The following is a 22,500-nucleotide window of genomic DNA, read 5'->3' on the forward strand; positions in this document are numbered from 1 at the left end:
ATCTTGACAGCTTGGAAAACTGATGATAATATACATGAAGGGTAAACCCGAAATGTCCTTAACATTGGTGTCTGAAGCAATTTGTATTTACCATCCCTCCCATCCATTTATTGCTCATTATAATGTATGGGATCTTGACGACTTAAAATATTGAAAAAGATGATAAAGTATAACTTATCATGTAAAGGAAGGGAAACTCAAAACGCCCATAACATAATCTCAATCGCTGTATTCCTCAGTTGGATCTCAACAGTTCAGAAAAGTGAAGAAAAAAACATGATAAAGAATAGATATCATTAATTATAGATGAAGGGGAAACCCAAAACGTCCTTAAAACTCTTCTCTGTAAAAAAAATTGTACTTACCATCACTCCAACAATATATTGTTTAATATAACTTTAACAGCACGGAAAGTGAAAAAAAAAATTAAGGAAAAGTATATAACATTCATCTCTGTAATAAATTGCACTTACCATTCCATCTCTCACTATATTGCATAATGTAGTGTGCGGTTTTAAATAGCTCGGATGAGTGAAAAAAGAGAAGAAGGTAAATTGTCGTTGTGGATGAAGGGGGAACCCGAAACGCCCATGACACTCGTCCCTGAAATGTAAGTACCTACCATCATCTCATTCACTGCATAACCCAATATAACTTATGGGTCCCGACGGCTTGGAAAGTGGAAAAAATTTTTTTTTTTTAATGACAAAGGTTGGATTATCACGGTAGCTAAATTAAATTTTAACATTTTGTCTATATTGATGACAAGAAGGAAATCCAAAATGTCAATATAAATCGTTCTGAAATAAAGCTTAACCTTGACCAAACTGTTATCACTTTAAAACAATATAACTTTGTGATAACACGGTAAGAGATATTGGATCTTGAGGACTGGATAATATGTGTACTATATGATGCGGTCTTTGTACGACTTAAGGAAACCTTCCAAAAGGTGTACGATAATGGGTGCCTCTGTGAGAAGTTTCCAGACCCACTGCATACATTACATACAGCTATCAGCAACATAAATTAGTAAGAGGAGGATTTCCCTTATTGCATAATAAACAAAATCGTCGTCTCCGAGTAAAATATAGATAGTATGAAGTTGGCGTCACTCAGGTCTTTGTTGTTGCTTTTTGCTCTCCGCGTTTATGAGTAATTCTCAGTAAACTGTATTAACCAGACTATAAACGTTCGAGGATACACATATTTTTGTGTGTTGGTACGTTATACTTCCTGATAACAATGTTGTGAGATTTTGTATGAAGCGCATACTATCGATATGCTCACAACATTGCCATCGGGAAGTCTAATGGACCAAAACACAAAACTATATGTGACTATGAAAGTTTATAGTCTGGTTAATACGGTTTAGTGAGAATTTCTCATAAACATGGATGGCAAAAGCAATAACAAAGACCTGAGTGACGTCATCCCCATACTATCTAAGGCTACTCTATCTGTCTTTCCCCCCTCTTTTTCAGAGGAAGTTCTGAATTACTACATTGGCCTTGTTACTGGCAAGTTTTATGAAACTCTCCAAGATAAAGATAAAGCTGCCTTCAAAGCTGTGATCTTCGAGACCATACTGATTATCGTATCGAAGGGTCTTGTGAGTACAGATTTAACTTCTTAATTTAAGAAAATATGACGCACGTGCAGGTAAAACGTATAGAATGAACCAAATTAACGTAACTCAGCTCTTTGTTATTGATTTTAGTGAGCATTTACATTGGTAGTTCTCACAAAATTAAATTAATCAGACAATGAACGATAAAGGATACTCATAGTTTTGTGTGTTGGTACGCTATATCCGTCTGGTGGATGTTAAGGGAATGAGATTAGCGGAAGAGTAGCGTCCCTTGATTGGACGTCACCTTACAGAGAGAACGTCAAAATGGTTTTGCGCATGCGTCTCTCTCGTCCTCACTTTCGGTGAAGTGTCTCGTGCCGCTTTCACAGGAAGCGAGGACGAGAGACGCATGCGCACAACCAACATGACGTTCTCTCTCTAATAACTTCTCCACCGGTGACGTCCAATCAAGGGACGCTACTCTTCTGCTAATCGCATTCCCTATTAACTAAACGCATAGCATCAAAAGGACGACTCAAAAAAACAAACCGTCGACGGCCGACCGAAGGCGCTTTTACACGCTAGTTTTTGCAAGTGTTTGACAAACTTTGCAGCTTGATCATTGACTCAAGTACACTGATGATTGATATAGAATAAACGAAGATTACGCCACTAAGCTCTTTGACATTGCTTTTAGACGGCCAGTTGGATGATTAGCTCTCACTAAATTCTCTCTGTCAGTCTATAAACATTTAAGGCTACACATAGTTTTGTGTGTTGGAACGATTGATCTGGAGGGCAGCAAGTGTGGTTATTTTTACTTAAACATACACCACTAATTGATAATATGCGTGTAAGTAAAATCTCACAACATCTGCCCGCCAGCAGAAACATTCCATGGTATCAACACACAATAGTGTGTGTCACCTTAAACGTTTTTTTTTTTATCTAATTGATGTATTGTTATGACCACCAATCACTCGACTGGCGGATTAAAAACAATAACAAAGAGTGACGTCAACTCATTCCTTCTATAGATTATCTCAATTGTAAGGACCTTTTCGGGTAAGCTGCTTTTATTAACTCACGTGTGTACCGAAACTGTGTAAGCAAAGAACGATGGTCAGATATTCTTGAGTATCTATGTTAACCATAAAATTATTCTTGAACCATCCAATAAAAGGAGATCAGCTTTCGAACGTAAATTGCTTCAAAGAAATGAGGACGAAAAAAAATATAATCAGAAAACTGAGAATTTCTCTGATTTGGTGTTAGTAGCACACGTGTCAAATTGGATATTTAGGTTTTCGACACACATGTGCGAATATTATTTCCGTCAACCAGAAGCGCATAGGAATTATTCGTGCACAGTGTTGAATAGGCGAGCTTTTAGTCCTCTACCTGCGCCGCAGTCAAGAGGTCATTCACTCCATCAAATTCCCGACCAGTGCAACGGGTTATCTCCCGTGATACTTAACAGATTTGTTACTGACATCTGGTTAAATTACAATCGCTTTTGCACAACCACAGTCAATTTTACCAATTTAAACAAATTGGCAACACATTGAGAAAACTTTGATCTGTATTTTGGTACCAAACACTCTATCATTAGAATTACTGTCTTTGAGATATTTTGCATTTAGATATCAGCACAATTTTGATTATAGTTTGTTAAATTTAATTTATTGATTGCACTATTATAAGCAAACAAACCGATAGACACTCTCAAAACTTGCTCTTATCGATGGAGGAATAAAGTAACCTTTCATTCATTCCCTCACAATTTGTGCGTCACTCTTAGTTCTTTGATGATATGCGATAACATCTCGGTGCAGCTGTCCGATTTGTTTCGCTTTGATCACTGCTGGTTCAGAGGGTTATGAATTCCGGTCATTGAGTCTTCATCGCACAAATTATATTCAACAGATAGTCACACGAGTTTAGCTTAATATTATATGAACACGATTATGCCAGTTTTCCGTTCCACTAGTCACAAACGTGGTCAACTAAGAACACTAGAATAAAGTCCGAGTCGTTTCATATTTCAGTTGTATATATTTGAAATTTAAATTTACTTCCCAGGTTAAAATATTGTTTCAGTACTTTGCGGGTAAAAAAGAAACCTTGTATAGTTTGTAATTATTTTGCTGCAATGATCAATAGATAGATAGATAGATAGATAGATAGATAGATAGATAGATAGATAGATAGATAGAAAGGGATAGATAGATAGAGCGAGAGAAAGGGATATATATTATATATATATATATATATATATATATATATAATATATATATATATAGAGAGAGAGAGAGAGAGAGAGAGAGAGAGAGAGAGAGAGAGATGGTGCGACCCGATGGATGGACTGACATAACGGGGCTTCTAATGTTGCCCTGTTGCTGTTCTTTATTATTTTTGCGTTTTTCAAGAAGGTTGAGCAAACATTGCAATCACTGATTTATTTTTATTGTATTTCGACCAGATGTGGTGACTGTGCATGACTAGTTGCTGTTGTCAGTGTTTTCCCTCCTCTTTGTTTTTAATCCTGTAGTCTCTGTCGGAAAAAAAAATGTAAAATCGCCTAGCAGGCATCATGTCCAGTTCTACATGTTACGCGTTGCCGTTGGTCAGGGACCCTATTTAAAGCGTTTTAAGCACGTCTAGTGAAAATTGCGCTAAATACCGAAAAAGGGAGACTTACAAGAATGTACAAGTTATCGAACAATTACACTTATCAGCCATGCGAATAAAATTTTACTCAAAGTAATCATGAAAAGACTCGAAATTAAGCTTGATGAAGAAATTAATCAAACTCAGACAGGCTTTCGACCAAATAGAGGCATACGATACCAAATTTTAACATTCGTGCTCTGATAGAAAAAATATATAGAGAAGCAAACACAAACATACACATATTATTGCTTCATTGACTACACTAAAGCCCTCGATTATGTGAACCACTCAAAAATGATTGACACTTTGAAAGAAATTTTAATGAACTGCCATTACAAAATTGTAAGCTTGATCTCGAATTTATACGTCGATCAGTCTATTTCTGTTCGTCTTGAACATAGACCATCCACATGGTTTCCAGTCAAAGATGGAGTGAGGCAAGGTTGCATGCTGTCTCCTTTTTTTCAGCCTCTATATTGAATCTAACATGAGACGGGTCATTGATGATAAGACTGAACAAAACTACAGGGCACCAAAATTAAATGGCAAGCCAGACTTATATGTGAAATATGAAGACGACACTGCACTCCTGTCAACAAAGCCTTCTGGATGAGAAAGGCTAGTGTAATCAGTAATACAATATAGTGAGGACAAAATCCTCTCCTAAATGCTAAAGACCAAAGTAACGGACACTGATAAAAGTCCAGAAGCTCAAAATGTGCTATATAGAGAAAAACTGGAGAATGTCAACAATTTTGTATATCCTGGGGCGAAAATAGAGCTAGGCAAATGGAAAATCGACCCCTGATATCCAAAGGAGGATAGCATTTGCCAAAACAAAATTAATAAAAATGATGACATTATGGAAAAATGACCCTTTTATAAATACTAGACCTTAATGGCTAAAAAATAGTTCACGTAAAGTCTCTCTCTCTCTCTCTCTCTCTCTCTCTCTCTCTCTCTCTCTCTCTCTCTCTCTCTCTCTGTGTGTGTGTGTGTGTGTGTTTGTATATATATTAACCATGTCACGTAAATACATCGAGCGTCACGTAAATTACAACTTTTGTTAGTGGTATGTTTTCCAAACCAGTGATTAGATTTCTTTCATTTTAGTTACATTTTCCATGTGTTAACTTAATATGTATTTTGTTTTTGATAATCATTCTTTCACTCAAAATTAAAACTTTTATGTGTAGAGCGTCACGTAATTTACAACACCATTCCTAACATAAAGTGGGAGAAAGCATTTTTAAGACAAAAATAATACTGAGAATATACATATCTCTACAGTTCATATAATTATCATTATTAACTGTGTATCTTTTCAAAGACTAAAATTTTAAGTGTCAAGTTTTCATTGATTTGATAAATTTGTAAAATGTTTCGTAGCACATAATGATTAATGTTTTTGTGGATTTTTTTGGTCAAATATAACAAGCTTGATGGCCTATGAACCAATATCAAAAAATAAATTAAAATTTATGAGGCTTGTTAAAAAGAAGGTCTAGAAACCATTATTCTGAAAATGAATTTTTATCAAAAGTCTACTCTCTTCGTGGAATGGCCCATACGATCCGCTCACATCTATATCACAATTATAAAACTCATTTGTTTTGCCATGGAGCTGAAATCCTTTCATCCTCATTTATATCCTACAGGTGGACAGCGTCCTGGAATATGTGAGGTCTCTCATCGGCATTTTATTCAGAAGGTCAATTTCCACAAAACTGCATGACATTTATTTTACCGACATTCTTTACTACAAAATAAATGTTGTTGATAAAAGCATTGACAATCCGTGAGTTATCATTTCATTGTTTCAAACCTATAGATATTTCATTTTGACTTTGGAGTTAAGCCTGCAGAAGTTATACAATTTTAAGTACTAGTACTAGTGGAGAATCCGCAATATTTGCGATAAATAAAGACTATTTGGAACAGGCATTCATCTATTATACTTATTATACTACTGTATTGTATTTTTAGATATGCCGGTAATTCTGTGTTCGATGATAAAATTTAATATTTGCTTTACGGGACAATGTTGATCCCCAACCCTATTTATCATTATTTAATAGTATTAAGAGAGATTTAAAATTACGTCACAAATCATTTAAATTTGTGATAACAGTAACGAAATTTATATGTCATTTAAAACGTTGTTTTTGTTTTTAGATGTGTGTGTGTGTGTGTGTGTGTGTATGTTTGTTTGTAAAAGATGTGAGGGCTCAACCACTCAGTTATTATTGCAGATACGACTTAACTTACATGCAAGATCCCGGAATGATCTTAATTTCTTTCATATCTTGAAAGTATCTAGTTGGAGTCCCAACTGCTTCGCAGTGTAACCTTAACAAATTAATATCGTCGCACTAACTCACTTGCGTGACTGTGGCTGTCACCTGTGATATTTCAGACTTCCCTTGAAGTATAAGGTCAAATTTTCCCATGTGGATGAATGGGAATTTCAATCGATTTCATTTTTATTTTGCATTTAATTCTACAGATGATATAGCCTGGTATTTTCCTTCTTTTGATTGCACATTGCCAATCAGAACGCTGGTTTTAACATTCGACAATCACTGCGCTTTAATTGGTTTGCCAGAACGTGAGTTATAAAAATTCCTGTAGTCGACCGCCTACAGAACCTCTTACGAAATGTGCATTTCTGCCTGCACGTGTATCATCTTTATAAAATGACTGAAAATTTGCAAATATTAAGACGGCAAGAAAAATGCTGTCACTAGACACATGGAATGACAGCTTGATCCATCAACTTTATCGCTTTTGGCTAATCTCCATCTTAAATCATTTTGTGCAGAACTAAACCATTTAAAAGATACGTTTTAAAATATAATTACGGATATCTAAAACTAGATTAAAATACGTTGTCTTCAAGGACATCGGCTCGATATAAGATAATCAATATTTTGTTGATAAATTACGAATATCCCAGTTTTTCAACTACAATTTCGTTTAAATTATTCCAGAGATCAACGTATTACACAAGATGTAGAGCGCATGTGCTCTATCTTCAGTGACCTTTTAGTACCCATCCTTATTACTCCATTTGTTGGTGGATACTACCTTTACAGATCTTATCAAGTGTAAGATAATTTGTTACTATTTTTGCTTTCCCAATATGTACTTGAAATTAATCTCAACTTTAAACTAATCGAACTTACATTCAGCTTTTATGAGTTTGATAATGAAAATTTGTGAGACAGTAATTATATGGTGTAAATTGAGTAAATCTGGATATTTTGATAACTTAAGACGCAGTTTTTATATGTGGAAGTTGGAGAGGAAGGCAAAATCCTTGAGTGTATATAAAGCATTTGACTATTATCGGAAGAATTCGAATTCGATCTATACGGTCAGAATCTCAATTTTCTTGAAAATGGAAATTATCCAAAATTGCTCACTTAAATATCTAGCACTGCACCCAACACTTTGACTATTGAGAGACTCAACGCAAGTTTTTCCTTGAGATGAAAAAGTAATTGATTATAGATAAAGAGCATTCATTTTTTAAAAATCTCAGTACTTGGACCCTACAGCATTCTTTCGTATAAAAATCAACTGTTGTAAAAACCTAAAACTGCAGAAAATTCCGCGAAAAATTTGAGAGCGGGCGGTTTACGATTAGAGGGAAGTCTGCTTGGGTGATAACCTACTATTTTGCATGTATCCTTGTCATATTTAAATAATTCTACTATCGGTGGCTGAAGTATTTATTAAATTTCATAGATCAAACATTACATGATTCACAATTCACAATTTCATAAATTTCTTCAAATGGTTTCTTTTTTGTATTCTGTCTACATGAATGGGTTGTAAAGACTGAAATTTTAGTTAAGGATTTAAATTTGAATATATATATATATATATATATATATATATATATATATATATATATATATATATATATATATATATATATATTACAAAGAATATTGGTCACCCCCCATGTTTCTGAGCCATACGAAAGGTTGACTATACTTTAGTGTTGTGTATTCTGAATGTGTTTTTCGGTGAAAGATTTGTTGATTTCCATATAGGGGTGACAGGGATAAATGCAATTCGTGCTTTTCCTATTCTAGCCTCTGTGTCTTCATCTGTTCCTCCAGATGTTGAAACAATGCTACCCAAATATGTAAATTTGTCTACGTCCTTCAGATTGTTTCCATTTACTGAGATGAGTGTTGTGTTGTTGTTTGGAAATCTCAACACCTCTGTTTTCTTTGTGTTTATTCTTAAACAAGTCTGTGCTCCTTCCTTCACAAGTCTGTCTGTTTTTTATTGTAAATGTTGATGGGATTGTGAAAATAAACAAATATTATCGGCAATTCCTTCAGGGTATTGAGTCAGGTTCTATTTTACTCCAATCTATTCATCTCTCAGATCTCTGCGCAGTATCCAGTCAATTACTGTTAGAATTATTATTATTGGCGAAAGAAGACATTCCTGCCTCGCTCCAGTTTTATTCTCAAAGGAATCTGAAAGTTTTCCATTATGGATTACTTGGCAACTTGCTTCGTCATATAGTTGTTCAATAAGATTAGAACATAATAAGTTTTAAAAAGCACATTGTTAGTTGATACAGGTGTTTCTATGCTCTTGCATTTCAACAGTCGAAATTTATGAAGTCCGTCCAATAAAATTCAGAAAAAGTGTGGAGCGGGCCGTAGCTTGGTAGTCAGTTGTTCCAGTGTGCATGTTTAACAATCTTTATCTTTTCCCTCATGATTGTGAGAGCACGAAACAAAACAATATTGTAGAAGTTGAAGAAAATTACTCTTTATTTTTTGTTTTTGTTTTTACAGCTCCTTTTATCGTAAAGTTGAGCACTATAATTACACTTTTTTATGATTATATATATATATATATATATATATATATATATATATATAATATATGTGTGTGTGTGTGTGTGGGTGGGTGTGGGTGTGTGTGTGTGTGTATTGCTCTCCTTATGAGTGGTCAGTCAAGATTCAGGTCAGATGATAATGTATTCTAAACCTCCTCCCCCAAATGAAATCGTGTCTGACTTGTATACTTGGTTTACGATAGAAATATAACACTTTTTGGGCTGATGAGAGGTCTGAAGCAGCAAAAGAAGTAACTTACCCATTTCCTATTGCCATTGCTTGAATAACGCCATCATATTATCAATTATATGCTTTAGCCACACACAAAAAAAAAAAAAGAAAGAAAGAAAAATGTTCCAAAGAAAAACCATAATTCTTGCACAATTTGTGCACATTTATTTACTTGACACAGGTCTGGATATGTGGGCCCCGTAGCATGTGTTGGAATTTTCGTTGTTTTTACAGTGACCAACAAAATCTTAATGAGCCCAGTTTCTAAATATTACTACAAACAAGAAGAGATGGAAGGCAATTTCAGGTAAAAAATCACGATTAATTATTTTCAAGCAAAATGTTTTTTATTAATGTGTTAATAATACTCTATCATAGAAGTAATTATTATAGGATATGATGTGCTAATTTCGGATACCCAAAATGACTCTCAGCTCAATAACTTCTAAGGGCCACACACCGAGAGTAATGTGAAAATAACTGTTGCATGTGTTGCAAACACCATTAAGCGACTCGTCCATTACCACCACACAATATGACCTATTCACGTGTCCCAATTCGGACACCATGTGTTCCAATTATGACACTGCGTTGTGCCAATTCGGACACTCTTTGACAATTGAGGCACCCCGATGTCAGCGATTCCCTTTCTTACATGATCAGCTGGGCCATTGAAAATTCATCCCTTAGCATTGGTTCGAATCCTGTTCGGACTTAATGCAAGCGACAAAGAATACTCGCCTAATAAGTCTTGAACAAAAACGAGTAAAACAAATTTTAGAAAAATAAATTCTTTTTCGATGTTCTACTCATTTTTATTTAATACAGTACACAGCTGGTAGTTTAGTATTCAAATAACTAACTTATTAAGCCTACAATTTAACTCAAACCTGGTGAAACAAGGGATCCCAAAGCTCAGTTGTTAGAGCACTCGCTTCACACACGAAAAGATCGATATCGATCACGGTTGCAGTCGAGTATTTATTTTTACTCCCTTGTTCATTCAGAAGTCATTGGGTAGATGACCATAGCAATGATTGGGTAGATGAGTCTGTTACACCAAGAGGAAACTACTTCGTGGCTTGCGTGCTATCAAAAGCATAGTAAGCAATTGCTAGTGCCCCTTGAACAATATGCAATTTATATGTACACTCCAGCACGATTTCCTCGAACTCCTCGAGACATGTAAGAACGTTCCACAAAGCCGTACATTGCCGTGACATAATATGGGGAGGAGGGGGGGGGGGGGGGCAATGTGGCTCAACGGTATGGTCTTTGCTCCGAACCCGAAAGGTACCTACTTCGAATACCCCCCGTGTTATGTGGCCGTCAGCAACATAGATAACACTCCTAGTAGTCTGTGGTCAGCAAGCCACCTCTCCCTAGCTCAATTTGCGGCACTCTGCTGCGGCTGACATCGGGGTTATTTCAATCTTCCCTTTGAATAAACTCTAAGACAAATTTCCGCATGGGGGTGAATAAAGGGAACTTTATTATTATTTACCTTGCTAATATGTTACAAGGCCGTGTGTGAGTGTGTGTGTGTGTGTGTGTATATATGTATATATATATATATATATATATATAATATATATATAATATATATATATATATATATATGTGTGTGTGTGTGTGTGTGTGTGTGTGTGTCGGAGGGGGAGATTGCTATATCAAAACATTTATTTACCGCCATAGTCAACAATGAGCTCGTCATGGCGTCATTGAATTTGGAACTTAGGGCAAAGTGATAGAAATAAGCAGAGAGGTGTCTTTTGCGGCGATGGAGTGTGTGAGTGGCCGTGTGTGAATGTGTGTGTATTAAATTGCATACACCCACCTGCAGTGTGAATAGATACACACGATGCACACATAGGTAACGATATCATAGTAAGTCATCAATAGTCATCAGTAATCGATTTCACCGGGCGCAATTTTTAAAAAAATCATTCTTTTTTTTTAACGTTGGCTTGGTGAAATTAGTTCGAGGAAACCGTGTTCGAGGTAAAAATTAGTTGGAGGAAGAATAAATGGAATTATAACGAAGAAAAATTAGGAAACAATTCGGGACGTTCGAATGAGTTCGGGGAAACCGTGTGTTCGATGAAACTATGTTCGAGGAAACCGTGTGTTCGAGGAAACTATGTTCGAGGAAACCGTACTGGATTGTATGGATGTATCATATTACTGACCATTAATGGCCGTGCTCAATGCTCTACACAATGTATTGTCTATTCCCCCAGCATATCAATTGGAATCCAGTTGTTGTTGTTTTTGTTTTTTCATTGTATACAGTAAATTTTGCCTGTTTCGATTTGTTTGATCTAACACTCTTAAAACATCAATATCTGCATAATATACACTTTTTAGTATTTTATTGAAGGATGAAACAGAGGGCCAAAGTTTGCCATTATCATCATCCATCAAGTACCTATAATAAAAGTATTATCATCACAATTAGCGCGAGTAGACTTTGTTACAATACCAGACCTCGTATCGGTGAGGTACCAGCATCACATGTTTCAGCTAGTTTTCCTTATGCTAGAAGTACCATGGTCCACATATTTTAAAGCTCAACATGGTTCCTCAGGTTCAAGCACATGCAGATCAGAGTTAATGCAGAATCTGCGGCATTCTACAGAGCTGGAAACATTGAGAGGAAAAAAACGAACAAAAAACTTTATGAGCTTTTATTCACTCAAAACTCGTTGATAAAATGGCAACTCGTTCTCAATTGTAAGTTTCCTTTTCATCTTTTATTTTCTTGAATTAGATACTTTGTGTTTATTAAAGTAATTTGACTGAAAAATAAACATTGAGATGACCCAGAACTAACGGTGGTAGTGTATCATGGGAATAATGAGAAAAAGAAGTCATGAATTTCAACAGCTTGCCGCTCTCTAAGTATTATTATTATTATTATTATTATTATTATTATTATTATTATTATTATTATTATTATATATTATTATTATTATTATTATTATTATTATTATTATTAATATTATTATTATTATTATTATTATTATTATTATTATTATTATTATTATTATTATTATTATTATTATTATTATTATTATTATTCCACGAACGGAGACGGGGAGGGCTAAGCTACCTGATCTGCGAAACAAATAACACGCATTCACTATATTAAAAAGTAAACTGAGACCGAAACGGTTTCGACTTATCTTCGAGATTGGAATCTAGACTTCGTAAAACTAATGTCGATAGATCTACATCTAAATCTGGAAATTCTGGCTTCAACTTTTGAATCATTTGGTCTTTCATGCTTGGATTGATTTTTGATCGGGAAGAGTGGCCTGAAATCTATGAGTTTGAAATCTAGACTTCGTAAACATAATGTCTTTATTTCGGCTCCTCTCTTACCTCTTTTACGCTCTCTGATAAAAAAAAAAAAAAAAGATATCAATGCGTTCAATAATTATGGTGCAGCTGATTGAAGGGATTTTTAAATGAACGGAAGTGAAGGAAGTCGTTGTATTGATGGCGTTTATCAATGTTTGTCATATTTCTTTGATAATTTAGTGGTTTTATTCAACTGTGAAGAAACCAAATATTATTTCTTTCATATAGCCAAAAACTCCTAGCGTTTTGTCGTTCCCAATCAACAATCTACATTTGACTGTTCTCGGTTTCTTCATCATTATTATCTTGATTTTTATCATATTTAAATATTGCATATATATATATATATATATATATATATATATATATATATAATATATATATATATATATATATATATATATGCATCTCATAATATTTCATATTCATCACTGTGCATCATCATCCTTATTATTTGAAATTTAAAATACAATTCTAACAAATATGTAACTTTCACTTCTAACAATACAGGTAATATCTTCTTGGCTGATAATATTGGTCCCCTCTTTCCCTATATTGCCATCGGAGTTCCAATTTTTTTGGGAAGTTACGATGACTATTCCCCAGGGCAATTGTCTGCTGTGATAAGCAATGTAATTATCTTTGTTCATCATCATCATCATCATCATCATCATCATCATCATCATCATCATCATCATCATCATCATCACCATCATCATCATCATCATCATCTTCATCGTCGTCGTCGTCGTCGTCGCCGTTGTCATCCTATCATCCTCACCATTATTGTTATTTAATTGATTTCTCCATTTTGGCTATAAAAAGTTATCTTTACATTTTGAAATGTCTTTAATACCTATATGTGTCAAATATGTCGACATTATTTTTCCAATAAGGGATGGATGTTGGTTGAATGAGTTTGAGAAATGCAAACAACATCATTTGTCAGTCTTTATTATAAGAAAAAAAAAAAGGTCGGCAATTATCTTAAAACACAATTTCAATCTATTAGGAGATGGCTTTCAAAACCGGCTAATTCGTATGTGTGTAGAAAATGAGAAAACTCCCTTTTTAAAATCCAATGACAGATTGGACTCAACGTCAAAAGCTGATTTATTTTTTAAAATACCCAGGGTATTTTTCTTTTTGTTAGGCAAAAAGACACGTAATTTAACTTACTAAATAAATGACAAAAAAACAGCAATTTTTCCGAGAGTTGAAAAAGATCAGGCTTTGAAAGTCACCTTCACTTACAATAATTAACAAGTTTTTTAATCTAAATGTCAGAAATAATTTATCTAGCTGCATGTTTTTTTAGATAATTGTCAATTGATCACTAACTCGAGGTTAAGTAATATAGTTTCTATAGCACTTAACTCAAATGAAATATGTCTCTTGGGATCAACTGTTGAGCTTAACTTCTTTCGAAAAAGTTGATGAAGTTACCAATTAACACACACAATTTCTATTCTCTATTTAAGAATACGTTTTTCTCAAGTTACCTGATGGAAACCTTGCTGACATTGATTGATCGAGCAGTTGATGCCACTGATGTCATAGGATGTGGTCACAGGTATATATTATTATACTCCTTCATAATTTCTAAACAAATCAATCTACAAATGAAAGTAATATAGATAGTATGCGTTTGGCTAAGAAGCTCATAACATTGCCATCCGGAAGTATAAGGGACCAACACACACACACAACTATGTGTAATCTTAAACGTTTATAGTCTGGTTAATACATTTTAGTGAGTATTACTCATAAACGCGGATGGCACAAATCAATAACAAAGACCTGAGTGACGTCAACTTCGTTCTATCTATACATGAAATAAAAGCATGGGGTCTAAGCTATACAAAGCTACCATTATTTTTCTACAAAGTAACCGTCTCTTTCAACACAGATGCGCCAGTCAGATCGGCGGGCGCCAGACACACTCCAGAGTTTATCTGACTCAACAGAAGACATTAGAAAGAAATTGGAGGCAACAGAAATGTGGTTTCTTAGAAGGATGTTAAGAATCTCATGGACAGAGAAGAAAACTAATGTAGACGTAATAGAGCAAGCTGAAACTAAAAGGTTCTTAATTCGTACAATAAGAAAAAGAAAAATGCAATTTTTAGGGCACCTAAATCGACATAAATTTATTGAACATCTTGCTCTCACAGGAAAGATAGAAGGTAAAAAGAGTAAAGGTAGACCAAGAAAAACATATTTGAATAGTTTTAACATCTGGGTGACAAAGAAAGAGAAGAGTAATATTAGTTTTCTAAGGTTATCTGATCAGAGAGATGAATGGCGTACCATGATCACCGATGTCTGGCACAGACTAGTTACTTGAAGAAGAAGCCTAGCCCATGCCAATCTCTCTCTTTACCACTCAACTAAGGGAAATAACTCGCACTTGAAAGATCCAAATCCCCCCCCCCCCCCCCCCCCCCCCCCCCCCCCAAAAAAAAAAAAAAAGCATCCGCCAAATTTTGGTTGCATTTTATCAAAGTTGAACATCTCTAGATTAAATATATCTGAATAGTGCTGCCTTCAGCATATTGAGCATTTTGAGAAATTACGTCACAAAGGTCATGAAAAGGTCATATTAAAAAATCCTCTAAACTAAACTAGACTAAAACGGACGGAAAAGTGCATGAGAGTGCTCATTACTATTGACTTCCTTCTGTTGTTTTATAGTGGTTGACATCGTACTCAGGTGTAAAATGAGTATCTGGCCGTTAACAGCGTTGTCTCTGTCGGGAAAAAATTAATATCGTCTAAAGGGGGCCTTGTCTCTGATAAATTACAATGATTGGATCAATCGTGACCCATCGTTGTTTTCTTGTGTAAGATACTTCCTATATGCTTCAGGTGTGGATAAGTACCTGATTGCGACGGACATTGTAATATTGCTTGTGCAAAAAAGGGTTGTCTATCTGTCAATTTGTAATGATTCCACATGACCTTTTAGGGGAATGAATAGAAGTGTGAAGTAGTACATTGACCATACTGAAACGATAAAACTGTGTTAAATATAATATCAACTTGATAACGTTTTGTCTTTAAAATATTAGTCATCATTCAGTATAATGTTGATATAATTCCAGATGATTCAACGTAACATATCTGTGAAGATGAATTGATTAAAATAGGCATGTGTAACTCATCTTTTCAAACCTTGCATTGATTTCGTATGCTGTATTGAAGAGAATGCTTATCACATTTTAATTTGCTAAATAACAATAATTCCTATTGTTAACAAGCCTAGCTTTAATTTGACTTTTTGGCATCTGGTCCATTCCGACACAATCCCATTTTAAGACGATGGGTCACATCTATCTGGAAATTGTTCTCTAATACCTTAATTAACAATGTTATCTTATTCGCAGAATTGGTCAATTAATTGAAGAACTACAGAGGCTGGAGGTTGAGCAAGAACAGGATGAAAGTTTCAAAGACGGGTAATCAAACAATTATTGTTACTGTCCATTTTACGCTACAGTGACCAGGATAAAGTCAACAACCTCCGTTGGTTGTGTGGCTGGGAAAGCTATTCTTTCTTATTACGAACTATCAGGTCTTTTTAAAATCATAATATTTTATAATAAAAAAATGATCTTACATGATCCACGCCTTATTTTTCAATTCCACTTAAAAATAATTTTCAGCTCTCACGTGATGATCTAATAGTGTAAAAATATCGCTGATACGGTAAAAAAAATCTCCAGATTTTGAAATGAATAAAAAGCAGAATTATGAAAACCATAAATCTGCTCTTGATAACACTTTGTAATTTTCTACCACTTCAAAATAATAAAAATAACGGCCTTACAATATTATGATCTAGTACAATTTCATACGCCAAGTATAAAGTAATTATTCATTTTCGGCATTAGCTTTAGTTTTTTTTATACCAAATGCATTTCATTCTTTAAAGTAAAAAGAAATATATCTGTTTTTTATTATCTGTTGTGTGTGATGTATACTAATTCACAGAGGTTTTACAGACAATCAATTTGGGGATGGCAATACTTTTGTGAATGTCAAGTCTGTTTCCTACGGTTTTCCGAATTCTTCTACAGTATTATGTAAAGGTGAGCGAAAATCAAACTATTGTGGCGGAAATATTATATATTTCCCCATCATCAAATAATGAGAAGAATTTGTATTTAGGAAATGTCATATTTCCGTTGTTTCTTTTCTTTTTTTTTTAGTAGGTTTAAAAATAATGACCTTAATGTCCTTAATATTACATGTCAAAGGGAAACGAACAGAAAAGAAATCTATTAATATCAAACCTAAAACTGATTTAAGCCTTTATCAAAATCTCGACATTAAAATAGAAGCCAAATAACCTCATTGTTGATTTAAATTACAGACTTGAACATGCAGTTAAAAGAAGGTCACAATATACTTGTCACTGGTGAGAGTGGTTGTGGAAAATCATCTCTGTTCCGTACTCTTTTCGGATTATGGCCTGTCAAGTCAGGTAATCTCTTTTGTCCAAACTTATGACTCTTCACCTCAAACTTAACTCCAGTTCATACTCACTCATGACCTGGGTTCAGTTTGTTTGACTCTCTCCTTACCGACCATTTTCAAGATTTCACAGCCAGCAAACACATTTTTTTTTTCACTCAAACACAAACGCAGTAAGTTCTTGCGAGAGATACTTTTAAGCAGACTGAGCTCTTCAACACAGTGTTAATTTTTTTATAACTACGAGGGTGAGTCAAAAAGTAATGGGACAAATGTCCTAAGTTTACTGAGTTGATCAATTTTTCATGTGACGTCATATTTGGCTCAATTGAACTCGCACATCTATTCTTTAAACCAAAAGTTAAAAACTTTAATTCTGTCAAATTTTGGCAAAGTAAATGCAGTTCAAAATAGTTGCCCCCACGAATGTCCGTCAGCGACAGGAAGCTGTCATTGAATTTCTTGATTTCGAAAAAGAAACCTCGAGTAACATTTTTAAACGCCTTAGGAAAGATTATAAAACTCAGGCATTTTGTAGAGCAATATTGTAGGTGGGTTGAAGGTTTATCTTGTCATTTAGAAGAAAATCAGATGTAATCTAACACCTAACCTGAAACCCCCTCAACCATGTCTTTATCTGACAAATCTTGTGATGATCGCCGTCCAAGCAGTGTCAACCCGGCGAATCAAATAAAGACAGAAGCATTGATCAGATCTGATAGAAGAAATTCTCTACAATTAGACATTGAAGAGACTGAAAGCAAGAATTCGTCGAGTTAGACCGGATTTGGAGATGGAACGAGTATATTATTTCTTCATGAAAATGTCCTCCCACATACAGGTGTCAGGAAAAGGGAGGTTATCGATGGACAATACTGTCTCACCCTCCGTATTCACTGGACTTGACCCTTTGAGGCTACCATCATTTTGGTCCAAAGAAGGAGGAAGAAGGGACATCGCTTTGAAGATGATGATAAGAAGCCAAAACAGTAGTTAAAAATTTCGCTGAAAGTTCAGTCAACTCAATTTTACGAGGACGGATTCCGTGGCCTTGCTTACAACAAGGTGGACTGTGGCTATCGAGAGAGGCGGTGACTGTGTTGAGAAGTAGCATTCTACTCGGCTAATGCCAAGCTTTAATTTGATGTATGGTGCATGATAGCGATTCAATTTATTTTAAAGTAATAAGCCGAGTCCCATTACTTTTTGATTCATCCTCATATTACAAACATTTGTCTTCAAATTTTGCGGTGTACAAATGAAGTCAGAACGAGAAAAATGTTGGCTGTATCGCAACAAATAAGACGACTTTCCTATGGTTGGTAAGGAGATGGTTAAATCAATCAGACATAATATTGTTTTCAGGTGGTGGATCACATAATTTATGCTATGTTATAGATGGAAAGCTAGGTCTCTTTACACCTGGTAACGTATAGTCTACGGTAGAAAAGAACTGGTCATCCTACTGTACGGGTTTATGTTAATGTCCGACAATATCCACCGTGTGTTTTATTTAATGGATACAGAAGTATTATGAAATTATTCTTTTTTCAGTATCATATTATTATATATTTTAAGCGTGCTGCTTCCTGGGATTAACACGAGGGACAACGAAAATTTTATTACCTGTTGTTTCATAAATAAATGGATGAATAGATAAATAGATTAATTAATTAATTGATAAAGAATTGAACATTTTTGAAAATTTTCCTTAATTACGCCTCAGGGGAATTTGCTTTAGGGTCGATTTCAAGAAAAGACTGGAATCACCCAGGTGTCAACAATAGCGCAACACCTCAAAGTGAGCTGGAACGAGGTGACTTGCACAAGGCAACACATAGCAGCGGAAAGGCAAACTCGGTACCTTTTGGATTCGAAGCAAATACCGAATCGCTATCCCCACTGCTCCCTTTTTTTTAAAGCGCATTCTTCTTTCTTGTCATGTACATGATATTCAGATTAATTACATTTTTGCGCAATTGGGAACTTTTTGTCATAATCAATTCTCATATTTTTACTCGTTCATTTTCATAGGTATCATTGAGGATCACATAGGAATCGGTTCGAAAGAAATGATTTGTCTTCCACAAAAGGCATATTTTACAAATGGTACTCTCAGAGACCAGGTGATGTGTGATGAATTATTTTTATTACATATTTCATTAATAAGTAACGTCAATTACTGAGAGAATATTTTTTAAATCACTCGACTTAATACAGAACACACATAACAAAGCTTGAATTTCAACTCGCAACACATAGCATAGGTAAACCAAGAAAAGACACCCTTCGATACATAGATTACTAACCCCTTACTGTCCCATTCCAAACCAAAATCCTCCTTTAGGGATAGAATAATATAAAACCAAAATAATATACTGAGCAAAAAATAAAAGTCAGTGATCAGACATGCTAAATATCTTTTCTGCCTGATGTCTGGATTTTAAGTAATGTATTAATGTTTTCATTGTTTCTGTTTTTGGCTGAAGAAGAGTTTTTAGTCTGAAACGTTCCATGTTTTGTATTTTGTTCTTTTTCGAAGCTGTTCTATTCATTTTTGTTCATTACTTTTTACAGCTCGCTCTTCTAGCAACTTTGTATCACTTTAACATAACCTCATGAAAATTCAGATATAATTAAATAGTATCTATTAATCGTCTAACCTGTTTCATAAATTTGATCAATTTTGAACAAGAATATTAAAATGATATAATTAAAAGTATGTGTAACACTGAAAATCGCATATTAGAGTTTTGTCGAGGTTTTTTTTTTCTCATTCTGTATCAAACAAGAAACACCATCAACTTGATAGACGTTGCACTTAACAAAGAATGAAAATATTAAAGCTTAGAAACAAGTTGAATATTCAACTATTTACGAACAAATGAGACTCAAGATGTACTGACCTAGAAAAAAAATCGAAATTTCTTGGTCTGTAAGAAGCTCAGTGGTCTAATTGGAGAATTAATAATAAAAAAAATTTAAAAATTAAAAAACCCAAAGAACTCAAGCTTTTATATAGAGCGATATCCACTACAACACGTGCTCAATCAAATCGCTTTACAAAGGGTCCCTGACACGTCACACGTAGAACGAGAAATGACGCCTGATAGGCGATCATTTTACACCTGAGTACCGTGAGAGAATGCGAGTAAAGAGCCTTTTCTAAGGACTCAACTATGCGCCGAGATAGGCTCAAACCCAGGACCTTCTGATCCGAAAGCGAGTGTCATACCACAAGACCACAAAGCTGCAAAATAGAAAAGCAATACATTATTGTGTAACGAGTCCTCAGTACATCTACTACTTCGAGTTACTTCGAGTGTGTCAGTTTGTTTCTAATATCCAGTTAGTAATTTGTTTCCATAAGTCTCTGTCCAGTGCAAGTTAAGGTGCTGAGGCAATTGGGTGTTTCCTTGTGTTAGTAATAATAATATAAGGCGCAAATATCATATCTAAATGGTTACTATATTTTTTTTGGATTAAATACTGTCATTGGAGCGAATAATTAACGAAATATAATCCGTTTCACAACCCGTGAGCACGCGTTGACGATGATATTCTTCGCAACCATCTGATGGTTTTTAATTATAATTGGCTCGAACACTAGAATTGTTAGTGACGTTAAGCGGATTTTTATTATTTTTATTTTTTCTATTTTTTTTTTTTTTTTTTTTGCATCGGTTACAGTTACAGTACCATAATTTGGGATTTTTCTTATTTACGGTATATAAAAAAACGTGTCTGGTATGAGTGAACATTTGGATGGTTTACAATAAACAATATAAATACTCTATATCATTACACTTTTTGAAACAACCCAAAAATATTTGCTAAGCTATGCAATTTCGTAATGATTATTTTTTTTGTACGGGAAAGAGAATAAATACACCATTACTGTAAACATTTTAAAGTTTGAATCATATTTTATGGCAAACGATGAAAAGATCAAAAGAATTCGACATTGTGAGAAAACTGGTCTATCACTATCGGTATTCAGAATTCGTAATGTCACTTTAAATAAAATGATCCCTCATGCAAAAAAAAAATAACGTCACCACATTTCGTAACTTGGGAGGAATTTATAATATTTCGTGCGCACGAGACCCGATAAGGACTTTAGGGTGGTGCGCAAAACAATGTCATCACAAGCTCGTTGCTTCAGAAAGCTTCATCGTCCTTTTCGTCTTTTAAAGGAGAAAAGGAATTGTTATCTTTTAATTATTTTTTTTAATAAAAAGGAAGAAATGTAGCGTATATTATTAAAACGTGTTTATTGATTTTATTTACGGCGTTATGGTTCTATTACTTGAAATGTTTAAAAAAACATTTAAATATTTGACTTCATTGTTTTAAATAAATCAAATAATATTTTTTTAAAAGACGGAAATGTGTATGTAACTCGCTTTTTTTCAAAACTTGTTTTTAACAGATCATGTATCCCTTCGAGGACGAAGACGTAGTTCCAGGTATTTTAGAATTTGTGATTTTAAGACAAATTTAATTGTTAATTTTAATACCAATATATACAAGCCCCACTTCACCCCCCCCCCCAACACACACACACACACACACAAACAAAAATACAGAAACACATGCTTATCTTATTTACAGTTAAGACTTAATTCTAATAAAAACTCATATCCGTTACTTGACCGAGAAAAATACCACAATGGAATCCTGATAAAGCCAACATGACCAGACCAGAAAGATTGGTTGACTTTAAGCAAGGTTGGCCTATCCATCATCAATGGAACACAATAAGATACATAATATAAAATTTGGTAGAAGTTGACTTTATGCGGATTCCATTGTATTAATTATAAAGTTTAGTACACAATACTATGGGAACTTGAGTTTGCTTACCCTTTTTTATACAAATGACTCTCTCTCTCTCTCTCTCTCTCTCTCTCTCTCTCTCTCTCTCTCTCTCTCTCTCTCTCTCTCTCTCTCTCTCTCTCTCTCTCTCTCTCTCTCCTTTTCTTCTATTAAAGCGCGTTAAAGAAAAGGAAAAGTTTATACATAATGTCTTAAGATTAATTATGAATTCATTATCTAAAATATATTATTTCTCCTAGATGATGACAAAATGTACAAGTATCTCGATCTTCTTGGTCTGAATGACTTATTGAATCGACTAGGTGGTTTGGATGTTGATGACGGGTGGAGCTGGTAAGAGCATATTTGCTAATCGAAAACGTGTAGATTCACAGTATGACCATTCCCCACAATAATGTTAGTAGTTTAGGATATGAAAAATGACTAATTAATTCTGAAGGGGTTTGTGTGAAAAAAATCGTTTGTCTTGTCCAC

General features: G+C 34.4%; 1 protein-coding gene across 3 annotated transcripts in view; it reads left to right on the forward strand.

The window, feature by feature from the left end:
- LOC144959768 (lysosomal cobalamin transporter ABCD4-like) overlaps positions 1–22,500 on the forward strand; it is a 49,389-nt gene that overhangs the window by 20,688 nt on the left and 6,201 nt on the right. For all 3 annotated transcript variants that reach the window (XM_078892512.1, XM_078892504.1, XM_078892520.1), the window contains 13 exons: positions 1,485–1,612; positions 5,905–6,044; positions 7,237–7,353; positions 9,530–9,655; positions 11,936–12,081; positions 13,222–13,343; positions 14,193–14,284; positions 16,098–16,169; positions 16,705–16,802; positions 17,087–17,197; positions 19,222–19,313; positions 21,620–21,656; positions 22,266–22,359. In XM_078892512.1, coding sequence (XP_078748638.1) covers positions 1,485–1,612; positions 5,905–6,044; positions 7,237–7,353; positions 9,530–9,655; positions 11,936–12,081; positions 13,222–13,343; positions 14,193–14,284; positions 16,098–16,169; positions 16,705–16,802; positions 17,087–17,197; positions 19,222–19,313; positions 21,620–21,656; positions 22,266–22,359 — 1,375 coding nt within the window. The remainder of the gene's footprint in view (positions 1–1,484; positions 1,613–5,904; positions 6,045–7,236; positions 7,354–9,529; positions 9,656–11,935; positions 12,082–13,221; positions 13,344–14,192; positions 14,285–16,097; positions 16,170–16,704; positions 16,803–17,086; positions 17,198–19,221; positions 19,314–21,619; positions 21,657–22,265; positions 22,360–22,500) is intronic.

The sequence above is a fragment of the Berghia stephanieae genome, chromosome 1 (genome assembly GCF_034508935.2).
Source record: "Berghia stephanieae isolate SIO BIC M18660-M18661 chromosome 1, UCSD_Bste_1.3, whole genome shotgun sequence".
Lineage (NCBI taxonomy): Eukaryota > Metazoa > Mollusca > Gastropoda > Nudibranchia > Aeolidiidae > Berghia > Berghia stephanieae.